The sequence below is a fragment of the Alternaria arbusti genome (assembly GCF_024043155.1).
Source record: "Alternaria arbusti strain BMP 1465 chromosome Unknown scaffold_3, whole genome shotgun sequence".
In the NCBI taxonomy this organism is placed as follows: Eukaryota; Fungi; Ascomycota; class Dothideomycetes; order Pleosporales; family Pleosporaceae; genus Alternaria; species Alternaria arbusti.
The window spans coordinates 2,250,510-2,270,381 of NW_026249943.1; the positions used below are offsets into that span (position 1 = coordinate 2,250,510).

General features: G+C 54.2%; 8 protein-coding genes across 8 annotated transcripts; 5 read left to right on the forward strand and 3 right to left on the reverse strand.

Moving 5' to 3' along the window:
• Positions 1–220: 220 nt before the first annotated feature.
• Positions 221–1,715, forward strand: OLE1_2 (stearoyl-CoA 9-desaturase; the record flags this gene model as incomplete). Its single annotated transcript, XM_051443989.1, has 2 exons — positions 221–403; positions 456–1,715. 2 exons carry the CDS (start codon positions 221–223, stop codon positions 1,713–1,715), a joined length of 1,443 nt encoding a protein of 480 aa, XP_051305484.1.
• Positions 1,716–2,965: 1,250 nt separating this feature from the next.
• J4E86_003435 (uncharacterized protein) lies at positions 2,966–4,135 on the forward strand (the record flags this gene model as incomplete). The annotated part of the gene is made up of 2 exons (XM_051443990.1): positions 2,966–3,256; positions 3,374–4,135. The coding sequence occupies 2 exons, from the start codon at positions 2,966–2,968 to the stop codon at positions 4,133–4,135; spliced, it is 1,053 nt and encodes a 350-aa protein (XP_051305485.1).
• A 182-nt stretch (positions 4,136–4,317) lies between these two features.
• J4E86_003436 (uncharacterized protein) lies at positions 4,318–4,828 on the reverse strand (the record flags this gene model as incomplete). The annotated part of the gene is made up of 3 exons (XM_051443991.1): positions 4,318–4,434; positions 4,545–4,619; positions 4,724–4,828. The coding sequence occupies 3 exons, from the start codon at positions 4,826–4,828 to the stop codon at positions 4,318–4,320; spliced, it is 297 nt and encodes a 98-aa protein (XP_051305486.1).
• Positions 4,829–5,349: 521 nt separating this feature from the next.
• On the reverse strand, positions 5,350–6,694 carry GAL7 (galactose-1-phosphate uridyl transferase; the record flags this gene model as incomplete). The annotated part of the gene is made up of 4 exons (XM_051443992.1): positions 5,350–5,609; positions 5,659–6,436; positions 6,491–6,542; positions 6,594–6,694. 4 exons carry the CDS (start codon positions 6,692–6,694, stop codon positions 5,350–5,352), a joined length of 1,191 nt encoding a protein of 396 aa, XP_051305487.1.
• A 342-nt stretch (positions 6,695–7,036) lies between these two features.
• J4E86_003438 (uncharacterized protein) lies at positions 7,037–8,027 on the forward strand (the record flags this gene model as incomplete). The annotated part of the gene is made up of 3 exons (XM_051443993.1): positions 7,037–7,121; positions 7,182–7,728; positions 7,778–8,027. 3 exons carry the CDS (start codon positions 7,037–7,039, stop codon positions 8,025–8,027), a joined length of 882 nt encoding a protein of 293 aa, XP_051305488.1.
• Positions 8,028–8,864: 837 nt separating this feature from the next.
• On the forward strand, positions 8,865–10,691 carry J4E86_003439 (uncharacterized protein; the record flags this gene model as incomplete). The annotated part of the gene is made up of 4 exons (XM_051443994.1): positions 8,865–9,584; positions 9,634–10,210; positions 10,259–10,575; positions 10,626–10,691. The coding sequence occupies 4 exons, from the start codon at positions 8,865–8,867 to the stop codon at positions 10,689–10,691; spliced, it is 1,680 nt and encodes a 559-aa protein (XP_051305489.1).
• Positions 10,692–14,407: 3,716 nt separating this feature from the next.
• Positions 14,408–17,416, forward strand: J4E86_003440 (uncharacterized protein; the record flags this gene model as incomplete). Its single annotated transcript, XM_051443995.1, has 2 exons — positions 14,408–16,246; positions 16,298–17,416. 2 exons carry the CDS (start codon positions 14,408–14,410, stop codon positions 17,414–17,416), a joined length of 2,958 nt encoding a protein of 985 aa, XP_051305490.1.
• Positions 17,417–18,051: 635 nt separating this feature from the next.
• J4E86_003441 (uncharacterized protein) lies at positions 18,052–19,300 on the reverse strand (the record flags this gene model as incomplete). Its single annotated transcript, XM_051443996.1, has 2 exons — positions 18,052–19,042; positions 19,104–19,300. The coding sequence occupies 2 exons, from the start codon at positions 19,298–19,300 to the stop codon at positions 18,052–18,054; spliced, it is 1,188 nt and encodes a 395-aa protein (XP_051305491.1).
• Between the last annotated feature and the right edge of the window lie 572 nt (positions 19,301–19,872).

Sequence of the window (19,872 nt, forward strand, 5' to 3'; positions counted from 1 at the left end):
CTGTCTCTGCCTCCCCTCATCCTCCCTCCACTGCTCCTTCCCTCACATCTTCTACCCCGTCATTCACTTGATCGTGGTGAAGCTTTCCATCGTTGCTGGAGCTTTGTACTCACACCGGAGGCTGACCGGAGCTCAACTTTTTTGAGCCGCTAGTTGCTTCCCGTCGAATTTCTTCGACCGCCCTCGCTTTACCTACAACCACCCTACCCACCTCCTCACCATGCCTTCCCACCAGCCTACCGCCGGCATGATGGCCGTCGACCCCGAATACGTCAAGCAGCCGTCTCCCATGGCGAGCACCTCGGAGCCGAACCGCAATCCCAAGTACGACCCTAAGAAGCCACACATCACCGAAACACCCATCACCAAGGCCAACTGGTACAAGCACGTCAACTGGCTCAACGTAAGTTTGCTCTTGCCCCCCAAATCAGAGCCATTGGCTAACACGGGATCAGGTCACCTTCATCATCGGCATCCCCCTCGCCGGCTGCGTCGCGGCTTTCTGGACCCCTCTCAAATGGCAGACCGCCCTCTGGGCCGTCGTGTACTACTTCTGGACTGGTCTCGGCATCACCGCCGGCTACCATCGTCTCTGGGCACACAAGTCCTACAACGCCTCCCTCCCACTGAGCGTCTTCCTCGCCCTCGTTGGCGGCGGTGCTGTTGAGGGCTCCATCCGCTGGTGGAGCCGCGACCACCGTGCCCACCACCGCTACACCGACACCAACAAGGACCCCTACAGCGTCCGCAAGGGTCTTCTCTACAGCCATCTCGGCTGGATGGTCATGAAGCAGAACCCCAAGCGCATCGGCCGCACCGACATCACCGACTTGAACGAGGACCCCGTCGTCGTTTGGCAGCACAAGCACTACATCAAGGTCGTCATCTTCATGGGTTTGATCTTCCCCTCGGCTGTCGCTGGTCTCCTCTGGAACGACTGGAAGGGTGGCTTCATCTACGCCGGTATCCTCCGCATCTTCTTCGTCCAGCAGGCTACCTTCTGCGTCAACTCTCTTGCCCACTGGCTCGGCGACCAGCCCTTCGATGACCGCAACAGCCCCAGGGACCACGTCATCACCGCCCTCGTTACTCTCGGTGAGGGCTACCACAACTTCCACCACGAGTTCCCTTCCGACTACCGTAACGCTATCGAATGGCACCAGTACGACCCCACCAAGTGGTCCATCTGGCTGTGGAGCAAGCTCGGCCTCGCCTCCAACCTCAAGCAGTTCCGTGCCAACGAGATCGAGAAGGGTCGCGTCCAGCAGCTACAGAAGAAGATTGACCAGAAGCGCGCCAAGCTCGACTGGGGTGTTCCTCTTGAGCAGCTTCCCGTCATCGAGTGGGACGACTACGTTGAGCAGGCTAAGAACGGTCGCGGTCTGATCGCTGTCGCCGGTGTTGTCCACGACGTCACCGACTTCATCAACGAGCACCCCGGTGGCAAGACCCTCATCAAGAGCGGTATCGGCAAGGACGCTACCGCCATGTTCAACGGTGGTGTCTACTTCCACTCCAACGCCGCCCACAACCTGCTCTCTACAATGAGGGTCGGTGTCATCCGCGGTGGATGCGAGGTTGAGATCTGGAAGCGTGCCCAGAAGGAGAACAAGGAGGTCAACATCGTCAAGGACGAACAAGGCAACCCAATAATCCGGGCGGGTAACCAAGTTACCAAGGTCGCACAACCTATGCTCAGCGCCAGCGCGGCCTAGAGTATTCTTCATTTCCATTTAGCGATGCCCGGCGTTTGGGATGCCTTTTCGTTTTGTGTAGGCATAATTATGTTTTCATTTCACAGCGTTCGCTAGCAAGCATCATGGAGACGATGCTCAAACACTATTAGACGGCGTATGTTTGTAGCCTTTGATGAGCACAAGCTTTGAAAAGTGAGCTTTACGGTCTAAATCAAGAATGATATCCATTTACACTTCACATTCCATCATTTGCTGTCGTGACTGCTCTTTTGTGATGTCTGATCGTTATCGATGTTTCCTTATACCACAGCTATGTGTTCTTTCCTGATCTATTTGACACCAGTGACTGCCTGCTATGGTCAAGTGGACCGTGCCTCCGCCGTGTCAACAAGATGCAACGCGATTCCTGACACCCAACTCTACACAGCGCCGAGCTACGATTGATCGCGACTGCATTGCCGTCATCGCGCCGTGACCGTAATGGCGTCCCAACAACCTAGCGATGCCCCGCCATCAAAACGCCGCAAGCTTGATGACGACTCCCCGAGCAGAGAAGTCACGAAGTCCGACCATCATGCAGGACTCAACAAGCCAATCAGCCCACCATTACCGCGGCGCAAAAGCCCCGAGCCACCGTCATTTACGCCGACTTGGAGTTTCGATGGAGTACCGAAACCAGCATTGGCGTCGGGACCAGCCAAACCAGCTACACCACATCATGATAGCGACAGGACCGGGGAACCACGATATTGCCCTTCGCCAATACAGCTGACGAAAATCGAGAAGCTGCCGGCACATCAGAATGTCGATGCTGTGTGCTTGTCGGACTTGCTCGGTGATCCGTTGATTAAGGAATGCTGGAACTTTAACTTTCTGTTCGATTTAGACTTTGTCATGTAAGTCCCGTAGCTATCGCCGAGACTAAACGCAGCTCCCGGCTCGAGTCCTGATGCTAACCATATTCAGGCAGCACTTCGACAGCGATGTGAGAGACATGATCAAAGTCAAGATCGTGCATGGTTTCTGGAAGCGGGATGATGGTAATAGGATCGCCCTACTCGTGAATACTCTTGCCCGCACAGTGTTGATAGGAGTTGACAATGATCCAGGAAACAGCGGAGCGGTATCCGAATATCGAGCTTCTGAGCGCCTACATTCCGGATCCGTTCGGAACTCACCACACGAAGATGCTTATCCTCTTTCGCCATGATGACACTGCACAAATCATTATCCATACAGCTAATATGATTTATCGCGACTGGGCCAACATGACTCAAGCAGTATGGAAGTCGCCTTTGTTACCTGTTTTGGTTCAAGCAACGCCATCCCAGCCAGACTCTCCTCAAGTTCACCCTATTGGGAGCGGCGAGCGCTTCAAAGTTGATATCCTCCGATATTTGAGTGCATACGAGAAACGATTGAGAGGACTGACTACGCAACTTCGGGACTATGATTTCTCAAGTATCAGAGCCGCGTTCATTGGAAGTGCACCATCACGACAGAAGCCCGCTGCAGTTAGCCCTTCGGTAACCTCCTTTGGGTGGCTAGGATTGAGGGAGGTGCTTTCTAGTGTTCCTGTTACAGGATCCAGAGACTCTGTGCGCCCTCATATCGTGACGCAAATCTCCTCTATAGCGACACTGGGTGCGGCGCCCACATGGCTCTCGAACTTCCAGTCAGTGCTTGCATCCCATTCGGCAACAGCGGTAGCCAACTCCGGTGAACAGTCACCCTCCTCGACGCAAGCCTCATCTTTCTTCGCCAAACGTGAGTCCAACGTAGGAAAGTCGCGAACTCCTAAGTACAGTGTCATCTTCCCAACTCCAGAGGAAATCCGGGGTTCTCTTGACGGCTACGCATCTGGTGGGTCAATTCATTGGAAACTTCAATCAGCGCAGCAGCGGAAACAACTGGAGTATATGCATGCGATGCTATGCCACTGGAGTCACGCGTCTTCTTCGTCCTCGAACGGTCCAGCAAGACAGGAAGCGCATCGTGGCTCTGCGGCGCCACATATCAAAACATACATACGTTTCAGTGACGAAGAGCACAAGACTATCGACTGGGCAATGGTGACGAGCGCAAACCTGAGCAAGCAAGCGTGGGGCGATGTGGTGAACAAGAAGGATGAGATCTGGATACAGTCGTGGGAGGTAGGGGTTGTTGTCTGGCCTGCTTTGTGTGCTCAGACACAGGAGGAAGTCATCATGGTTCCTGTTTTTGGGGAGGATATGCCTGGTCCTGAGAGTCTCAATGCTCTTGATGATAGTAGCAGCGGAACGGCAGCTGAAGAGAAGAAGACGACAGTCGTGGGTTGCCGCATGGCATACGACTTACCACTTCGTTCTTATACGGCTGATGAGAGGCCTTGGTGTGCTACTATGCAATACATGGAGCCAGACAGAGAGGGGCACGCCTGGGCCGGCTATGGACGTTGAGCTTCGGTACTCAGATTCCGTACCGAGCGCATGCAGGCCCTTGCATTTCCGAAGCACATGTACTACACATATGTCGATGAGGCACTTCTTATCGTTGATCCTTATAACAATATATAGGCGATGGTATAACCATAGCAATACTTAAATCGCACATGAGTCTTGCCTTGATGATCCACCCGCACTTAGTTGTCGTGCTTGGCCAACAGCTGCTCGCCCAACTCGACGTACTTGTCCTCGGCCTGCTTCTGGGTGGTACCGGCATCAACAACCTCCTTCCACTTGTTGTACTTGGCCTTGCCCTAATCATAATATCAGTTTGTGTCCTTGTACGTTTGTATGAAGTCGTCCGGTATATATGGCTGGCAGGCGGTACGTTGTGACGGAGGATACGAAGGTATAGGAAACGTACAGCAAGATCGAACATGCCAGGCTTCTTGGCCTCGCTGAAGTCCTTGCCCTCTGCTACCTTGGCGTACGCATACAACTAGAATTCACACCCAACTGTCAGCATCTGGACTTCTTGTCGTATATAGCGGATATACGAGAAGGGGAGGGAGTGCGAGGGTGGGTAAACAAGAAAACACGTACGTGTAGCTGCTCGTCGTTGCTGGGTCCCTGCTTTCCAGCCGCCTTGAGCTTCTCGCCCATGGCGCTGACCTTTTTGTAGGTCTCGGTGTACTTGGCTCCAGGCATATTGTTCTGAAGTCCTGCTGTTAGCTTCTTGTCTATTACTTCGTGGGGTAATCTTACGGTGGTAGATGTGTTTAGGGAGGTAGGTGGTGGTGGTTGTTTGTCGGTGAACTAGTTGAAGGAGAGCTTGGGGGCTTGCTGCCGAGTGGTAGTAGCGCGGGGTCGAGATCAGGTTCGCACGATCATGGTGGGGCAGGGCAGCATCCGCGGCATGACGTTTTTAGCGGGATACAGCACATGGTACGGTTGCTCACGAGGCCATGCGCACAGTATGTGATACAGTTGAGATTGAACGTGTATTCGAGAAAAGATAATGTAATGCACTGTTATGCCTGCCAACGCCGCTGCAGCACCCCGCTTTATGCAACTCTCTACGTTTATCGTGTATCGTGTATAGTCTTCTTGGGTATCTACTCTCCCATCTCCAATAGCTCGTGCACTTAGCATGTGGCCAACCAGGCTCTGTGTCGACTGGCCTATGTGCATGTGAAGGCAAAATTGAATAATAAATTCGCGCCGGGGTTTTAGTGGTCCCCGTTGACGCCGTTGGTGTCTGGTGAAGATGCGAGGTTCTTGCGGTAAAGCTCACCGTCGCACGCCCTAAGACGCTCTGCAGCCTGCTCTGGGGTGATGTCGCGCTGAGGCTCGGCCATCATCTCGTAGCCAACCTGGAACTTGCGAACGGTGGCGCTTCGCAGTAGTGGGGGGTAGAAGTGAATGTGGAAATGACTGGACTCAATCTCGTCGGCTGTGCCAGTAAGGGGAGCCTGATGAAGACCCATGCCTTCAACCTTGTTAGTTTTTTCTCTCTATTATGACTGTTTTAGACTTACTGTAGGGGAACTGGGTCTCAAACAGGTTGTCGTAGCGCCTCGTAATTTCCGCTATGCACTCAGCCAACTCTGCTCGCTCCTCCTTGGAGAAGTCTACCAGCGAGCGCTTGTGTTGCTTAGGAGCAATCATGATCTCGAACGGCCATACTGCCCAGTAAGGTACACCAGCCCAGAAACTCGCGTTCTCATACACAGTGCGGGTCTTCTGTTTCGACTCCAGCTCTGCATAGTCGACGAGCATATGGGCGCCTCCATTCTCTTTGCGATATTTGCTCAACTGCACCAGCTCCAAGGCGGGCTCTTCCGGTAAGGATGTGGTCGTCCAGACCTGGCCGTGTGGGTGGGGATTTGAGCAGCCCATGGCCGAGCCCTTGTTCTCGAAGATCTGCATATACCGATACTGAGCATTTGGAACTGCGAGAGTGCCCTGTGATAGTGGCGGTATAGTAGTAGCAGACGCAAGCTTGGCCAGGGGCGACTTTGGGTCCAGATGTGCAACGTAAATGTTCGTCCAGGTCTCTATTATGGGGACGATCTCCGCCGGCGACATGTCGGCAAGAGTGAGGTTGTGAGACGGAGAAAAGCAAATGACATAGCACTTTCCAGTGACGGCCTCGGCACGGAGTAATCTAGAAGCGAGAGATCCGTCCTTGTTGTCAGGGTTGTACTCTTGCTGCTCTTCCATAACGGCACTGTAGTCGTTGACGAAGACAAAAGTGTTGTCGAACTTGGGGTTGTGCTCGCCATTTGCCCGCGTGTTTGAAGGGCATAGATAACACTGGGGTTGATTAATTTCGGGATGATATTAGACATGGTCCGGGCGAAGGGATACCTTTGGGTCATAGTCTGGGAGGGTTGTCTTGGACGGCGACTCTTGCATGCCTCTGTGGATTTTCAGTACATGGTTCCGTGAACAGTATCACTGATATGCTTACTGCCATGGTCGCTTGGTGCGGTGGGGAGAGACTAGTATCCAGCTTCCTCGCAGGAGGTTGAAGCGCCTGTGGGAGATGTCGTTCAAAACGGGGTCCGTCATGATGGCCGAAATGTGCGTGGAGTGTGTCTAGGGCGGACGATGGTGGTTAGGTGTATATATACCGCGTGCGAAATACGGCGAAACGGCCGCAGGGGCAGTATGCATGGCCGCGAGCTAGACGGTGGGAGTGATGCCCGGCCAGTGAAGGGCTGCACGCTAAGCCGCTCAAGCTTTCCCCGTCGGCGGGATGCTAGCCGAGTCGAGTAGCGCACCCTCAGGCGTGAGGCCCCGAGAGCTTGCGCGTAGGCTTGAGGACAGCAGAGCCTCTCCAACAACCCACGATAGCTGCCGATTGGAGCATTAGCCCGCGACCCGTGAACGCAGGGTTTTCAGTTTTCCACCATGGCGGCAATGATGCCAAGTGCCGCAACTAGCAACCCCTATGACAGCGACGCCGTGGAGCGTGACCTGATTGACCCGGACGATGGTGCGTCGCATCCACACCTGCCTGCGCGACGAGACGGGGGACGAGGCTAACCATCACCAGCTACCCTCGATGACCTCGACGATCCTCTCCAGGGCACGTCGGACCGCGCGCCGCTGACGGGCAACATCCAGCGCGACCCTGCGCAGACGCAGTCGTACCTGACGTCGAGCATCCCCGGCGAAGACCGCCGTGCGCCCACAAACACCATCGACGAGACGGTATGGGACACGCTGTCCCGCGACATATTCGCCATCTGGGAGAAGATGAAGCAGGTGCTGTACCCCAAGTACCTGCTGGGCGGCATCATGCAGCGCGGGGGAGGCATTGGCGCCGCAGAGCGCGGCGAGGCAGACGGCTTTGGCGGTGGGCTCAGGAACATTGCAGGGCGATGGCCGGACGCAGATGTCATTCTGCAGGGCGGCATGAGCGAGGGCCTGCGCGACTGGGACCTATGGGGCCCGCTCATCTTCTGTCTGCTGCTGAGCCTGTTCCTCTCGTGGGGAGCAAAGGGCGACCAGAAGGACCTGGTCTTCTCCGGCGTCTTCGCCATGGTCTGGATAGGCGAGGCAGTTGTGACGCTGCAGATCAAGCTGCTGGGAGGCAACATGTACGTCCCCTCTGCACACCCACGCCTTTTACATGCTAATCGTGTTCAGTGCCTTCTTCCAGTCCATCTCTATTATCGGCTACACGCTCTTCCCGCTCGTCATTGCCTCCATCCTCAGCGCCGTTGGCATACCCATGATAGTGCGCATCCCCGTCTACATCGTTCTCATCGCCTGGTCGCTAGCAGCGGGAGTGAGCATCATGGGCGGCTCTGGAGTCGTAAGGAACCGCGTCGGCATCGCAGTATACCCTTTGTTTGTATTTTATGTTGCTCTGGGCTGCCTGTGTTTCATCAGCTAGTGCAGCATTGTTGTGCATGCAAAAGTGTTTGGCTGGGTATCTGGCGTTACGGACAAGCTGTAGAAATAGCTATTCATGGGCCTCACAAATCCATTCCAATACAATCAGTAGTAATTATTAGACGTCTACAGTAAACTTGATGTACATGTCCCAAGTAGCGGTAGACGCTGTTGTTGCTGCTACCCGTGTTCATGATTAGCCGTCTGTCTTCCCCACTTCGTCATTGGTCTTTGCAGCGACAACACACTCGACCACGACCGCCGACTGAAGCGCCAACACTCGGCCCCCTAACCGCTCAACACACACGGCGCGCCTTGCCTGCATTCCTCTCGTTACAGTAGCGTTCTGGACTCGACGGTGTAATTAGACACTGTTGCATTCGGCGCATTGTAGTGGAAATTTGGTACTAGAGCGCATTGACCGACTCCACTAACCACAAGGCCCATCTGCTCTGCTTCCGTCCGCTCGACAATCCAAGCCTGCAGCTCATATCTGCACCTGTTTTCCGACATCGTCTGCCCACCGCACACTCAACGAGCCATCACGCTGCATTGTCCACCCACAAGGTCGCCACTAGCCTCGCGGAGCACCACCTCTGCGATTGTCCCTGCCGTCGACCGCAACTTGGTCTTCACCGCGGAGCATAGTTGCTATTGTCCTTATTCAAGCTTGCACTGTCTCAATTCACAACCTCAAACCACACAGGCATTTCAGCGACCGCCCAAGAACTGCCTTCTCACGCACCAACGTCTGCGACTCCTACTACTACTCTGCTACACCATCCACCAAGCGCACTCCCAACATACCCCACGCCTGGAACACAACCCGTCCTGCACCATGACAGACGCGCCAGAGAAGCCGCAGGTGACAACTGCAGCTGCTGCCGCCTCCGACGACACCACCAAAGCTGCGCCCACGTCCCCAGCACGGAGCGATAAGAGCAGCGATAGCGAAGGAAAGAATGTTAGGGAAAAGCTCAAGGACACACAGATCGATGCGCAGGCCACATCGGATCCCGTCCCGAGTTCCGATCGGCCCATGAACGACGCACCCAACGGCAGCGTTAAAGCTGGCGAACACAGCGCTTCTGGCTCAGACAGCGAGCGCGGACGGTTACGACGCAAGCGCAGCCGGGAAGACTTTGAAGAGGAAGCCGAAGCGGACAAGCACCCAGAAAAGAAGGTTGAGCGACATGCGCGCAAGAGGTCAAGGGACATCACAGCCGACCTGGAGGCTGGTGTGCCCGGAAAGCCTTCTCCAAGTACTATCTCAAGTATCCAAGAGAACGACGGGGACGAGCAGATGACATCGCCCAACAAGAACACATCCACGACCACTGCGGCCGATAAGGCCCCAGGAGCCGGAACAAGCCCCAAAAACAAGCGCACACGCGATCAAGTCGAGAAGGATACAGATGCTAGCGCAGAAGCGGCGGAAGACGCCTCGGCAAATGGCAAACCTGCAGAAAAGTCGGCAGGCGAGGAGCGAGACACCAAGCGGTTACGAGACAAGGAAGCAGCCGATTCAACAACGGACACAACAGAGTCGAAGACCAAGGTAAGCTAACTAGCGCTGCGTGAATGTCAAAGACTAACGCTCGAGCCAGATACCGCCAGGCAGTGGGTTTGCCAACACTTCCGCCGCATCGCCTTTTGCCGCTATGGCAGCGAAACCTCAACCGCCGAAGACTTCCGATAAGGCCGAATCATTACCTCAAACGTCGGACGAAAAGTTCAAGTCATCTGGCTTCGGCGGCTTTGCAACCTCAGCTGCGTCTCCATTCGGGGGCCTTGCTGGTTCTAAACCAAGTTCTAGCTCGCCTTTCGGTGGGGCAAGCGCGGCCAAACTGTCCTCTTTCGCAGGAAGCGCAGCCTCCTCAACGCCATCAGGTGGTGGCTTCGGAGCACTGGGAAGCTCTGGTACATCCGGGTTTGGAGGCAGCTCTTTTGGCGGATCGCTGGGTGGGGGCTTTGGAGGCTTCGGCGGAGCCAAGCCCGTAGGCTCTTTCGCTGCTCCTGGTGGCAGTTTGGAGATTAAGGGTCTCAAGGAGAAAGAGAAGCCTTTTGGTGCTGCTGCAATCGGCGAGGCTTCTGATGATGAAGAGGGCGACGACGACGAAGACCCAGAAAAGAACGCAGACAAGGAAGAGCGACAGTCAAGTCAGCCGCTCCTCTCGCAACAACGTAAGCCAATCACCGCCACCTCATGTCATCCTGTTAACCTTCCTGAAGCACACGAGACTGGTGAAGAAGGCGAAGAGACCATCTGGGCCGGCCGCGCAAAGCTTTACAACATGTCTGGCGAAGGACCAAATAGAGGGTGGAAAGAGCGTGGCGTGGGAACATTCAAGTTCAACATTACGGTCGATGAACCCAAGAAGGCTCGCTTTGTCCTCCGTGCTGAAGGTACCCACCGACTGCTGCTAAATGCTGCGGTCACAAAGAGCTTGGTATTTGGAGGCGATGCACAGGGTGACAAGCCGAAAGATACCCGGTTGCTCTTCAATTCGCCTAATCTGGAGGGTGAATTGGAGATGCACCTACTCAAGGTATGTACATTGTTTGGTCTGAAAGATAGAATGCAACTGACTGTCGACAGCTGAAAGCCGAAAACGCAAAGCAGCTCTGGGAGGAAGTCACTAGGGTAAAAGAAGAGCAGCTATAGGATGCCTTTTCTAAAACCCTGGGTAATTTCGGAGAGGAGAGCAGGTCCAGCCTTGACGTCTGGATATGAGTGTTAATATTGCCCTTGGGGCTGTATTGGTCTGGCAAGCATACTTTGACGACAAAGCCACGATGAGAGCATGAAGGGACAGCATCAGGAGGCACCTTGAGCGGCTTTCACTGTATTGTATACATTGGGAGGCTGCCGAAGTACAGGACTGCCCGAATAACATTTGTGGTTTGAAGTAGAATCGAATAAAGAAACCATCGTACATTATGACATGTCTCTTGCTCGTACAATGTACCTCGTGATACCTGCTTCGCAAGCCTTGTTTCTCTTTTGTTTTTCGCCATGTCCACTAACCGTTGCATCGGGTCAGTCATCTGCTGATATTGCTCCTCCTTGTTTTTTCTCCACATGCAGCATCGCGACATCGTCACAGCTGCCCCTGGACATCCAGCGCTATGCTTCGCAAATCTCACGCGTCGCGCTTATTACCGCTAATGAGCAAGACCGCATGAGCTTATCAGCGCTCGTACTTGACAATTCTCCGACTGGTGCGGCTCTGTACAGGAGAGGGCCAAAAGACACGATAACCCTAGGTGTGTCTAAATTAGGATGCGGCGCAGAAACCTTGGCTGTAGAATGTCAGATTAGGGAGGGGGAGAACGCCATGTATGACGTTGTACGGTGGGATCTGTCTGCCTGCTGCTGCGCCGCCACTATACTTTGGGGCCAAGGCGTTTGGGTATATAGGAATGTGTCTCGCAGGACTCGGATCTTGGATGCTTAGAAGGTATCTATGTACGCTGAATCTCTTCATTTTCTGACCTCCTCAATCACCAGCCTCTCAACGTTCTTCGAAAACTTCCACTAGATCACATCGTCGGCTTGGGCTCGAGAAAGAGTCAGAACAGATGCTTGGTTTCCTCCTTCCTTCGTTATTCGCTTGTCAGTATTCGCATGCGGCGGTGGAGATGCCTATGTCTACATCGATCTCATCTTCGGGAACGACTTCATCTACATCTTCGCCCAGCAACATGGAGGAACAGACAAATTCACCACACCAGCGTCGATCAAGATGGCTCTACCGCTCACTTCTCACCACCATAGCAGAGTGGGCGCGAGCACCGTCGTCACACTCATCTCCTACTGCTGTACACACCCAACATTACGGAAAGGAAGAGGCGCAAGCGGACGTTATGAAGGATAAGGTGCTAGCAACAGAAGATGAGATGGCTGGAAACCATAATTCAGTGGGTATAACCCATAGATGAATGCCGCCGGTGTATATCGCTGACTTGATGAACCCAGTGGAACGAAGTGACTGACAGTAAGAGGGATTTGCAGGCGAGCTTTACGCATGCGCGATCACTAGAAGAAGGACGCTGATATTCGGCGCCATGCCATCAGGATGTGTCGGTGTTATCCATCTTCCTATTTGTAGCGCTTTGCCCTCGTTTAGAAACAGTACATCAGACTTCCTCCCTGAACCCCTTCGTCTTAAGTCCTTCCTTTCCTTCACCGCTAGAACAATAACTTTGGCGGCCTGGCTAGTCCTCATGCAACCGCAGCCTTCGATACATCTTCTCGATAACACATTTTTGACCGATTTGACAAGCACTAATTGCTTCATATTGCCAAGGGACAATAACATTTGTGTCGCATTTGCTGCATACACGCTATTGAATCTTATCGAATGAGAATATCCCAAGAATTATGTATACTTTCACGTTCAATTTGTTTAGAGGATATTCGAAATGCGAGACGAGTTTCGTGCCATAGAGACGTGAAGGGATGATTGACATGGCATGCAATCGTCGTTGGAGGCAATGAGCCGTCCATAATCGGTACCAGAGTAGCAGGACGTGTTTTCGGTAGACAAGTAACAACGCCCTCAGCCCTCAATCGTCATCTTCCTCCAATGAATGCCGCATTTCGACTCATAGCTTCTTATGTTGTCGTATTCCTTGTGTGTCCGTCATGGATGGCGCTAGGATCTTGTCCCATGCCTGCGGTGGTACCAACACAGCTCCTACAGACGCTCCTGCCTTCAATCTTTCCTCAGATGATATTTGTTTTTCCTTGCCGACTTCAAAATCTTCGATATTGAGCCTAAGGCGGATGCGCCATTATTTATAATCACAAAAACGAATGAGACGTCGGAGGACGGTGGTTGAGAATCGACGCCGGCGCAACTCGGTTCGGGCAAGAATGGTGCTGTATAAGAAGCGCTACTTGCCGCCAGAATCTATTGCTGCGATTGCATTGTTAGTGGCGCATTGATGTTTGTTGACATGTGCAGTCGCCTGCTTGTTTGGTAGGAACCGGAACGGGTGACGCGACTGGTGCAGGTGCAGGACACGGTGCGGAGCCGGAGGACACAAGGCGGATGAAGTTGGTTATCGTTTGGGCGCAACAGCCAGACTCCGCGTCGACGACATATAGATAGCAGGCGGCGACGGTGGACCCCAGCCGTTGATGACGTTTGGGGTGGCGAAGCAATGCAGCATGTTTCATCGCGTTCCAGGCGGGGCCCTTATCGTTGTTTATTCGCTTCAGCGCATGCGTGCGCCTGCCCCGACCAGCCGCTCGCGCTCGCGCCTTCCGTGCCAGCACCGCGCACCCAGACACAGCACGCCATGCTGATGCGACTCAAGAGACGTGGAATGAAGCACAGAAGAACGTTGGGCCTACATGTCCTCGCAGCCTTGGGACCTGGCACGGCGCTCGGCCCTCCGAACTTGATCTGCGCGCGACGCAGTCTGACCAGCGCCATCTGCATCGGGCCTGGCGCGCCTGCAGGCTTCGTGCCGGCCGCGCTCTCATTCGCCGGCCGCGTTAGCCTGCCTCCAGGATTCCGCCGCTTTCTCTCGTCACATCCATTGCCCAAACCACCAGGCCGTGACATGTGTTTGCATTTTCATCGTCCTCTTAATGCTGCCCCAGTGGCCATCTCGCATGTCCCAGTCACGGGATATCCGTCTAGGCGGCGCCTCTGCTCGGGCGTCGACATGGCCCCTCGCGCCACGAATTTGATCTCGCACTTGCTGTAACCCCTCGTTCACTAATTACATCTAGCGTTCACTCCTGGCCATGTCCTTGGTGGTGCACGGGCCTCGCAAGCTAAGCCCTTCTCGCTCGCGAGAGTTGGGGCCATTCATTCTCAGGACATTCGCACGCTCGATTCTCCACTGCCGTTCTGACTCCCCAACCGCCTGATGCCGTCGTTGCCCTGCCGTCGCCATCTGGAGTACTAACCGCACAGTCGCACCGACTGTCGACGCCCTCGCCTCTCGTTGTGCGCGCGCCGCTTCCTTTGTGACAGCACGCCTCAGCCAACTCCTCCCTCCGAAGCCGCCTCGAGCCCTCCACCCTCACCACCCTGCCTCGCCTGCCGGCGCATCGCTCCAACTCGAACACACGCAGTCTCAATACCCTCTCTTCATGATAGGCTTTCGATTCCACGCCCATAGTGACGTTCCTGAGCCCCCATCGCCCTCCTGCTCCCTATCCGCACACGCTGCGCTCCGACACGCAACCCTCTTCCCCTTAGCCACACCCTCTGTGTAGCTCGACCATTCGTCACAAAGCCCGGCACTCCGTTGACGGCGGTCACTTGATCCGTCTCGAGTCGCCGTCGCTCGCCCTGCTCTCTCTCGTCGCGCGTTGGGCGTCATGCGATCCCACGAACACAGAGCCTGAGCACCCACTACATGACACCACACACAAGCGAGCGTCATTGCCAGATTATGACAGACGTCTCGTCGGTTCAGGCGTATGCTGATCATCAGCCGGCTCCTCTCGCCCTCTACGCTGGCCCACCACCACCCACCTTCGCGACCGCCTCGCCTCCACTCGAACCCACCGTTGAGGACGAAGAGTCATCCACGATAAAATGCATCTGCGGATACTCAGATGACGACGGCAACACAGTCTTGTGCGAGAAGTGCGATACGTGGCAGCACATCGTGTGTTACTACGAGTCTGCCCAACACGTCCCCGACGTACACGAGTGCGCCGACTGCCTTCCCAGAGCTATCGACGCAAAAAGCGCTTCCGAGAAGCAACGCATCCGAAGGGAAGTACACAGCATCGGCGAGCGCAAGGGCAGACCGAAAGCCTCCGCCAAGAACCCCAAGAAGCGAACCAAGGACGCCCATGGCCCTGGACAACCCAATGGATGGCCAGTGCAAACCAATGGGGACCTGCACTATACCCCCGACCGCAAAAGTGGCAGCCCACGAGATCAGCCACCGCCAAATAAGCGTCCAAAGACAAACCATCGTCCATCGGGTTCCGTAGGCGTCGTTAGTCAAGCGCCAGCTCTCGTGCCAACATCACGGAAACGAGGCGCTTCAGTCATGCTCAATGGCCACAGTCCCATGAAGTCACCCACTAACCCAGAGGCTTCTACCGAGGACTACTCAACCGAGTTCATACATCTCTATCGGCAACCAGAACCACCCTCCGCTGAGTCCAACTCTTACACTCGAATCGATGTCGCAAACGACATTGCTATGTGGCTACAAGACCCCGAAGCACTGGCCGAAGCAAGCGGAGGCAAGAAGCCACAGGACATCTTCTCACGCATTGATATGACCATCCAGGAACTCGAAACAACAACTGCGCCAGAGATTGTGAAACAGACAGATGTCGACTCGGGTGTACTAGCGCATGGTCTGCACCCACAATGGCACTTCATTACCGCCGAAACTCCGGTACCAGATGGTGGCTATGTTGGAGAGCTCAAAGGTCTCATCGGTCGAAAGGCAGATTACTACTCCGATGCATCCAACAGATGGGACTTGCTGCGACACCCTGAACCCTTCATCTTCTTCCCACCCCATCTGCCAATATACATCGACACACGGCGAGAAGGCAACATCCTCCGATACGCCCGGAGAAGTTGCAACCCCAACATGTCTATGAAGATCTTGATTGACTCCAGCAACGACTACCACTTCTCCTTCCTAGCGACGCGCGAGATCAGCCCCGGCGAGGAACTCACAGTCGGCTGGGATATCGATTCTGAGGTAAAGAAACAGCTTCTCAGGGTCGTAACCAACGGTGCCAAAGAAGGGTTTAGGAGGATACAACCGTGGGTGTCTTGTGTCTTGGCAAACTTTGGAGGCTGCGCTTGCGATACATCCAGCGGCAACGAGTGCCTCCTGGAACGCGCTCGTCGCAATACGATTACAGAGCCGGCTACATTGAAGACCAAGGGCAAGAAGGTCAAAAAGTCACAGATCTCTCCAATGAGTACAGGCCACGCAACCAACAGCCGTGCTGGTAGCGAAACAGTCAACCGCGAGGCTGTCGACGAAGACCAAATGGACGCTCGCTCTACGTCTGGCTCACACAAATCCAGCAGTCGTGACATCACACCAGCAACCCACTTCTCATTGGAAGGCGACAAACTTTCCGAGCGCGAAAAGAGAAAGATCCAGCACCAAGAACTCCTGTTCCAGAAGCTTGATCACGATGAGCACAAGGGCAAAAGGAAACGGACTAGTGCTGGATCGAACCTGAACACGCCGAGCATCTCTTCCTCGGTAAGACGCTTATCCACCTATTCGCTTCCTCCTGCTAACGCAGATACACAGAGACGACTCGGACACCCCGAACCTTCGCCGTCGGCACGGCACCGCGAACACAGTCACGGTGTAGCACGTAAAACGTCAGGCAGCTCTACAAAGACGAATGGCCGTCCTCCACCCCGTCCGAAGCCTGTCTATGTCGATGCGTCGACGCAAACGATCGAAGACAACAACGCAAAATCCCAGATCTGCATCAAGCCACGCCAAATGAAGCCACCACTTTCATTCAAGCGTAAGCTTTTGCAGCAAGCGCAAGAAGACAAGTTGCAGCGCGAGCGAATGCGGTCGACGTCCGTTAAAGTGGAGGCCAAATCACCAGCTCTGAAAGACGTATCGTCGAACAAGCCGTCGCCGCTGCCCCCATCTCCACCGCTCGAGGAGCCCACAGCGATGGACATTTCTACCGACCCCGTACCCGATACAAGACACAAAGAGCTCACACCAGCAAAGGAGCCTACACCGCAGCCTACGGTCGATGTGGAGATGACCGAACCCGAGGACACAAGCCCCAAGGCCTCCGACCCAAAACAAGGGGAAGCACCTGAGGCGACTGCACCAGAGCCTCCCAAGGAAGCTCCACAGCCATCGATACAACCACCCGATCCTCCGTGGTCAGCTTCGACGCCAGCTGAACCATCGCCCAAGTCCACCACCGGTCTCACACCAAAGACTGCAGACCTACACGTCGAAATGCCCTCGAAGCTAGATTTTGGCAACACTAGCAGCAACCGCGCCGTTACACCTGGATCAACTTCATCTATTCTCAACGAGAGCGCAGTCGCGCAATCACCAGGCATCTCAATGATCGCATCGCCTTTCTCGCCTGCCGTTAACAACGCCGTCAAGCCTGCGCCGGCACGCAAGAAGCTCAGTCTAAGCGACTACACCAACCGCAATCGAAAAACCAAGCTGGCGCAAACGCAGTCGACTGGCTCGAACGCTACACCTCCACTGGCCCAATCGCAATCAACCAGCTCACCCACGTTATCGACGGCTAGCCTGCCAAATACCAACTCACCACCACCCAAGGCTGTCGAACCGATCCTCCCACCAGTTGCCGAGGAGGCTAAGCCGTCTGAGGTATCCGTCGCGCCTACTATGACGACTACCTCCACTTCGACATGAGCGCTATGATTCACGATACCTTTGCTCCTTTTCAGAACCGACTTGCGGGCCGCAGGGCGACCCGTGGTTCTTCGATTCTACCTTTTGGAGTGTAACAACATGTAATGATTACAAGTCAAACGATCCTTTGTTTTCTCACTTTTCCCTATCTATCTTTCTTCTTTCTTATCTTTTACTTCCAACGACTTGAAGTGTTCGGTCGGGTTTACTATACATTGATTTGATGGGGATTTTCAAAAAAGCGGGATACTTCCAATGGGCTTTCTACTACATGCAAACACACATTACCTATCTACGTACGGAAGGATCTGGCGTGGCATTGGTTGGCTCTCGCGCTGGGCATCTAAGAAACGAGGAATATGAGAGTTGAGAAGACGGGCAGCCCCGTCCTCCTCTACCGTGCGGGTTGGAGATTAGTAGCGAAGCCATGTCCTCTACTGCTGAGCGTCTGTGTTTAGCTGAGATGAAATGAAAACAAGAACTCAAATCAATATACTCTGAGGTTCACCCTCGTATCAAGCGCCACTGTGTAAAAGAAGAGGCTGTTATCATAGTCTAACCATTACCAGGCAAAGAAGAAGATGAAAATGGTAGAAGTACAACCAGCAGCATAAGAACATAACCACTCATGCCCTCTAAGCCCCTCCACTGCCAGCAGCCTTCTCCCCAACCTCCTCCCACTTCGCCGTCACCGTTCTCACAGGTGTGACATTCCCCGCCAAAGCTCTTCCGTCCATCTCTATTGGGTCAGTCCCCATGCCATTAATATGTTTGGGATCGGGCCTGTACACCGTTTCGTAGTAACTTGGTATCGTCTCGTCAACGACGCGAGGTGGGGGTGGGGGTGATGCGTAGCGATGAAGGGAAGGAGCCGGAGATATAACGTCAGTGTCACCGGCAACGTTGGAGTCGAGGTTGTAGTCGTGATTATCGTGGTGACGGTCGTTTGGATGACTGCGCATGCAATCTCCTAAGGGTGAGAGTTCGTATGGTCTGCCTACGGAGCGGTGGGCGAGTGCATCGTGGATGTTGAGTGGGGATTGCTGTGGAATGGGAGGTAACGTATGCGCACGGTGGTCGATCAGTGCGTTAATGTCGTATTTGTACTGATGGGGGTGGTACTGCTGTGTTGGCAGCGGTGGCGGCGAATGCGAAGGAGGGGGCTGTGGCATGTAGTATGATGGTGCTGCCGATTTGTATGGTTGGTTGTAGTTATACTGTGAATAGGCGGGATCCGCCATGGGCGACGATAGCATAGACCTTTGCGGGTATTGATGATAAAAGTCTCCTCCGTTGCCGGCCATGGCAGTAGAACGGTTGGGACCTCTTTCCACCATGGCTGGTGGACCCCTGTTATTTGGATCTAGACGAGGAGCTCCAGCTACTTCTTCTTTTCGGACGACTTCGTCTTTCAGGCTCTTTGTGCGGCACCAAAAGAAGTACAGTAGGGCTACGATGACGAAGACAGAGACGCCTGCGATGGAGATGCCTGCGATAGCGCCCGCTGAAAGATCAATTTGGGTGTCGTTGTTCGTGAGGCCAGCACCGGGTGTCTTGTGAGTACTCTCCGGTGGGAAGGGCTCGCCAGGGTTAAGCATGTAACTGCTGTCAAGCGCCATTTTGTGTCTAAATAACGGTGTACTGAGTCAGTGTATGTCTCACATGCAGTGCGTACCGATAAACCTACTGTTGATCGATGCTCGTCGTGGCATTCGGATTGATAACGCCCACCATGCCATAGCCTATGCAAGACCCTGGTGCTGAGCAGTAGAAAAAAATGGGATCAGTGTTTTTGATCTCGATGCTGTAGGTGGGTGGGAAATCAAGGACAGTGTCGACGGGCTCGAAACCGCTGAAGAAACCAGTTTTACCCTCCCCTGTCATTTCGTATGGGATGCATGGGTAGCCGTATTCTGCGCGGACAACACTGTGATTTAGTGGATAGAAGGCGAACTCTATTATCTTTAGCAAGTTAGTATTTCCTCATCTGTTGATATGTGTACGGAGGCCCGATCGAGATGACGAATGAAACTTCTACTTACATCACCTACACTCGCATTTGTCGACTCGGGTCTGAATTTGTGATCCGCTAGACCGACTGAAATAGTGTGTGTCTGCGCAGCTGCAGAGCTCGTCGAGGTTGACGCGCTTGCTGTGCTCAACGAGGCTGTAGGACTGTCACTGCTGAGGCCATCGTTGCCTTGCGCTAGACATATCGAAGGGAGAAGGCTGAACAGCAAAGACAAGATGGAGAGTACAGAAACTCGGGACAACATCATCAGTGCTGCGATCGTCAAGATAGCAGTATGAAATCTGAGAATGGTTCCGTACGTGCAGAGAGGACGACGGAAGCTTCAAGAGAAAAGAGGACCGTGGGGCTGACGAAGACGAAGATACCAGAGTGAAAATCAATATTCAAAGACGCAATACGCCAACCTATCATGGCAGGGGCGCTG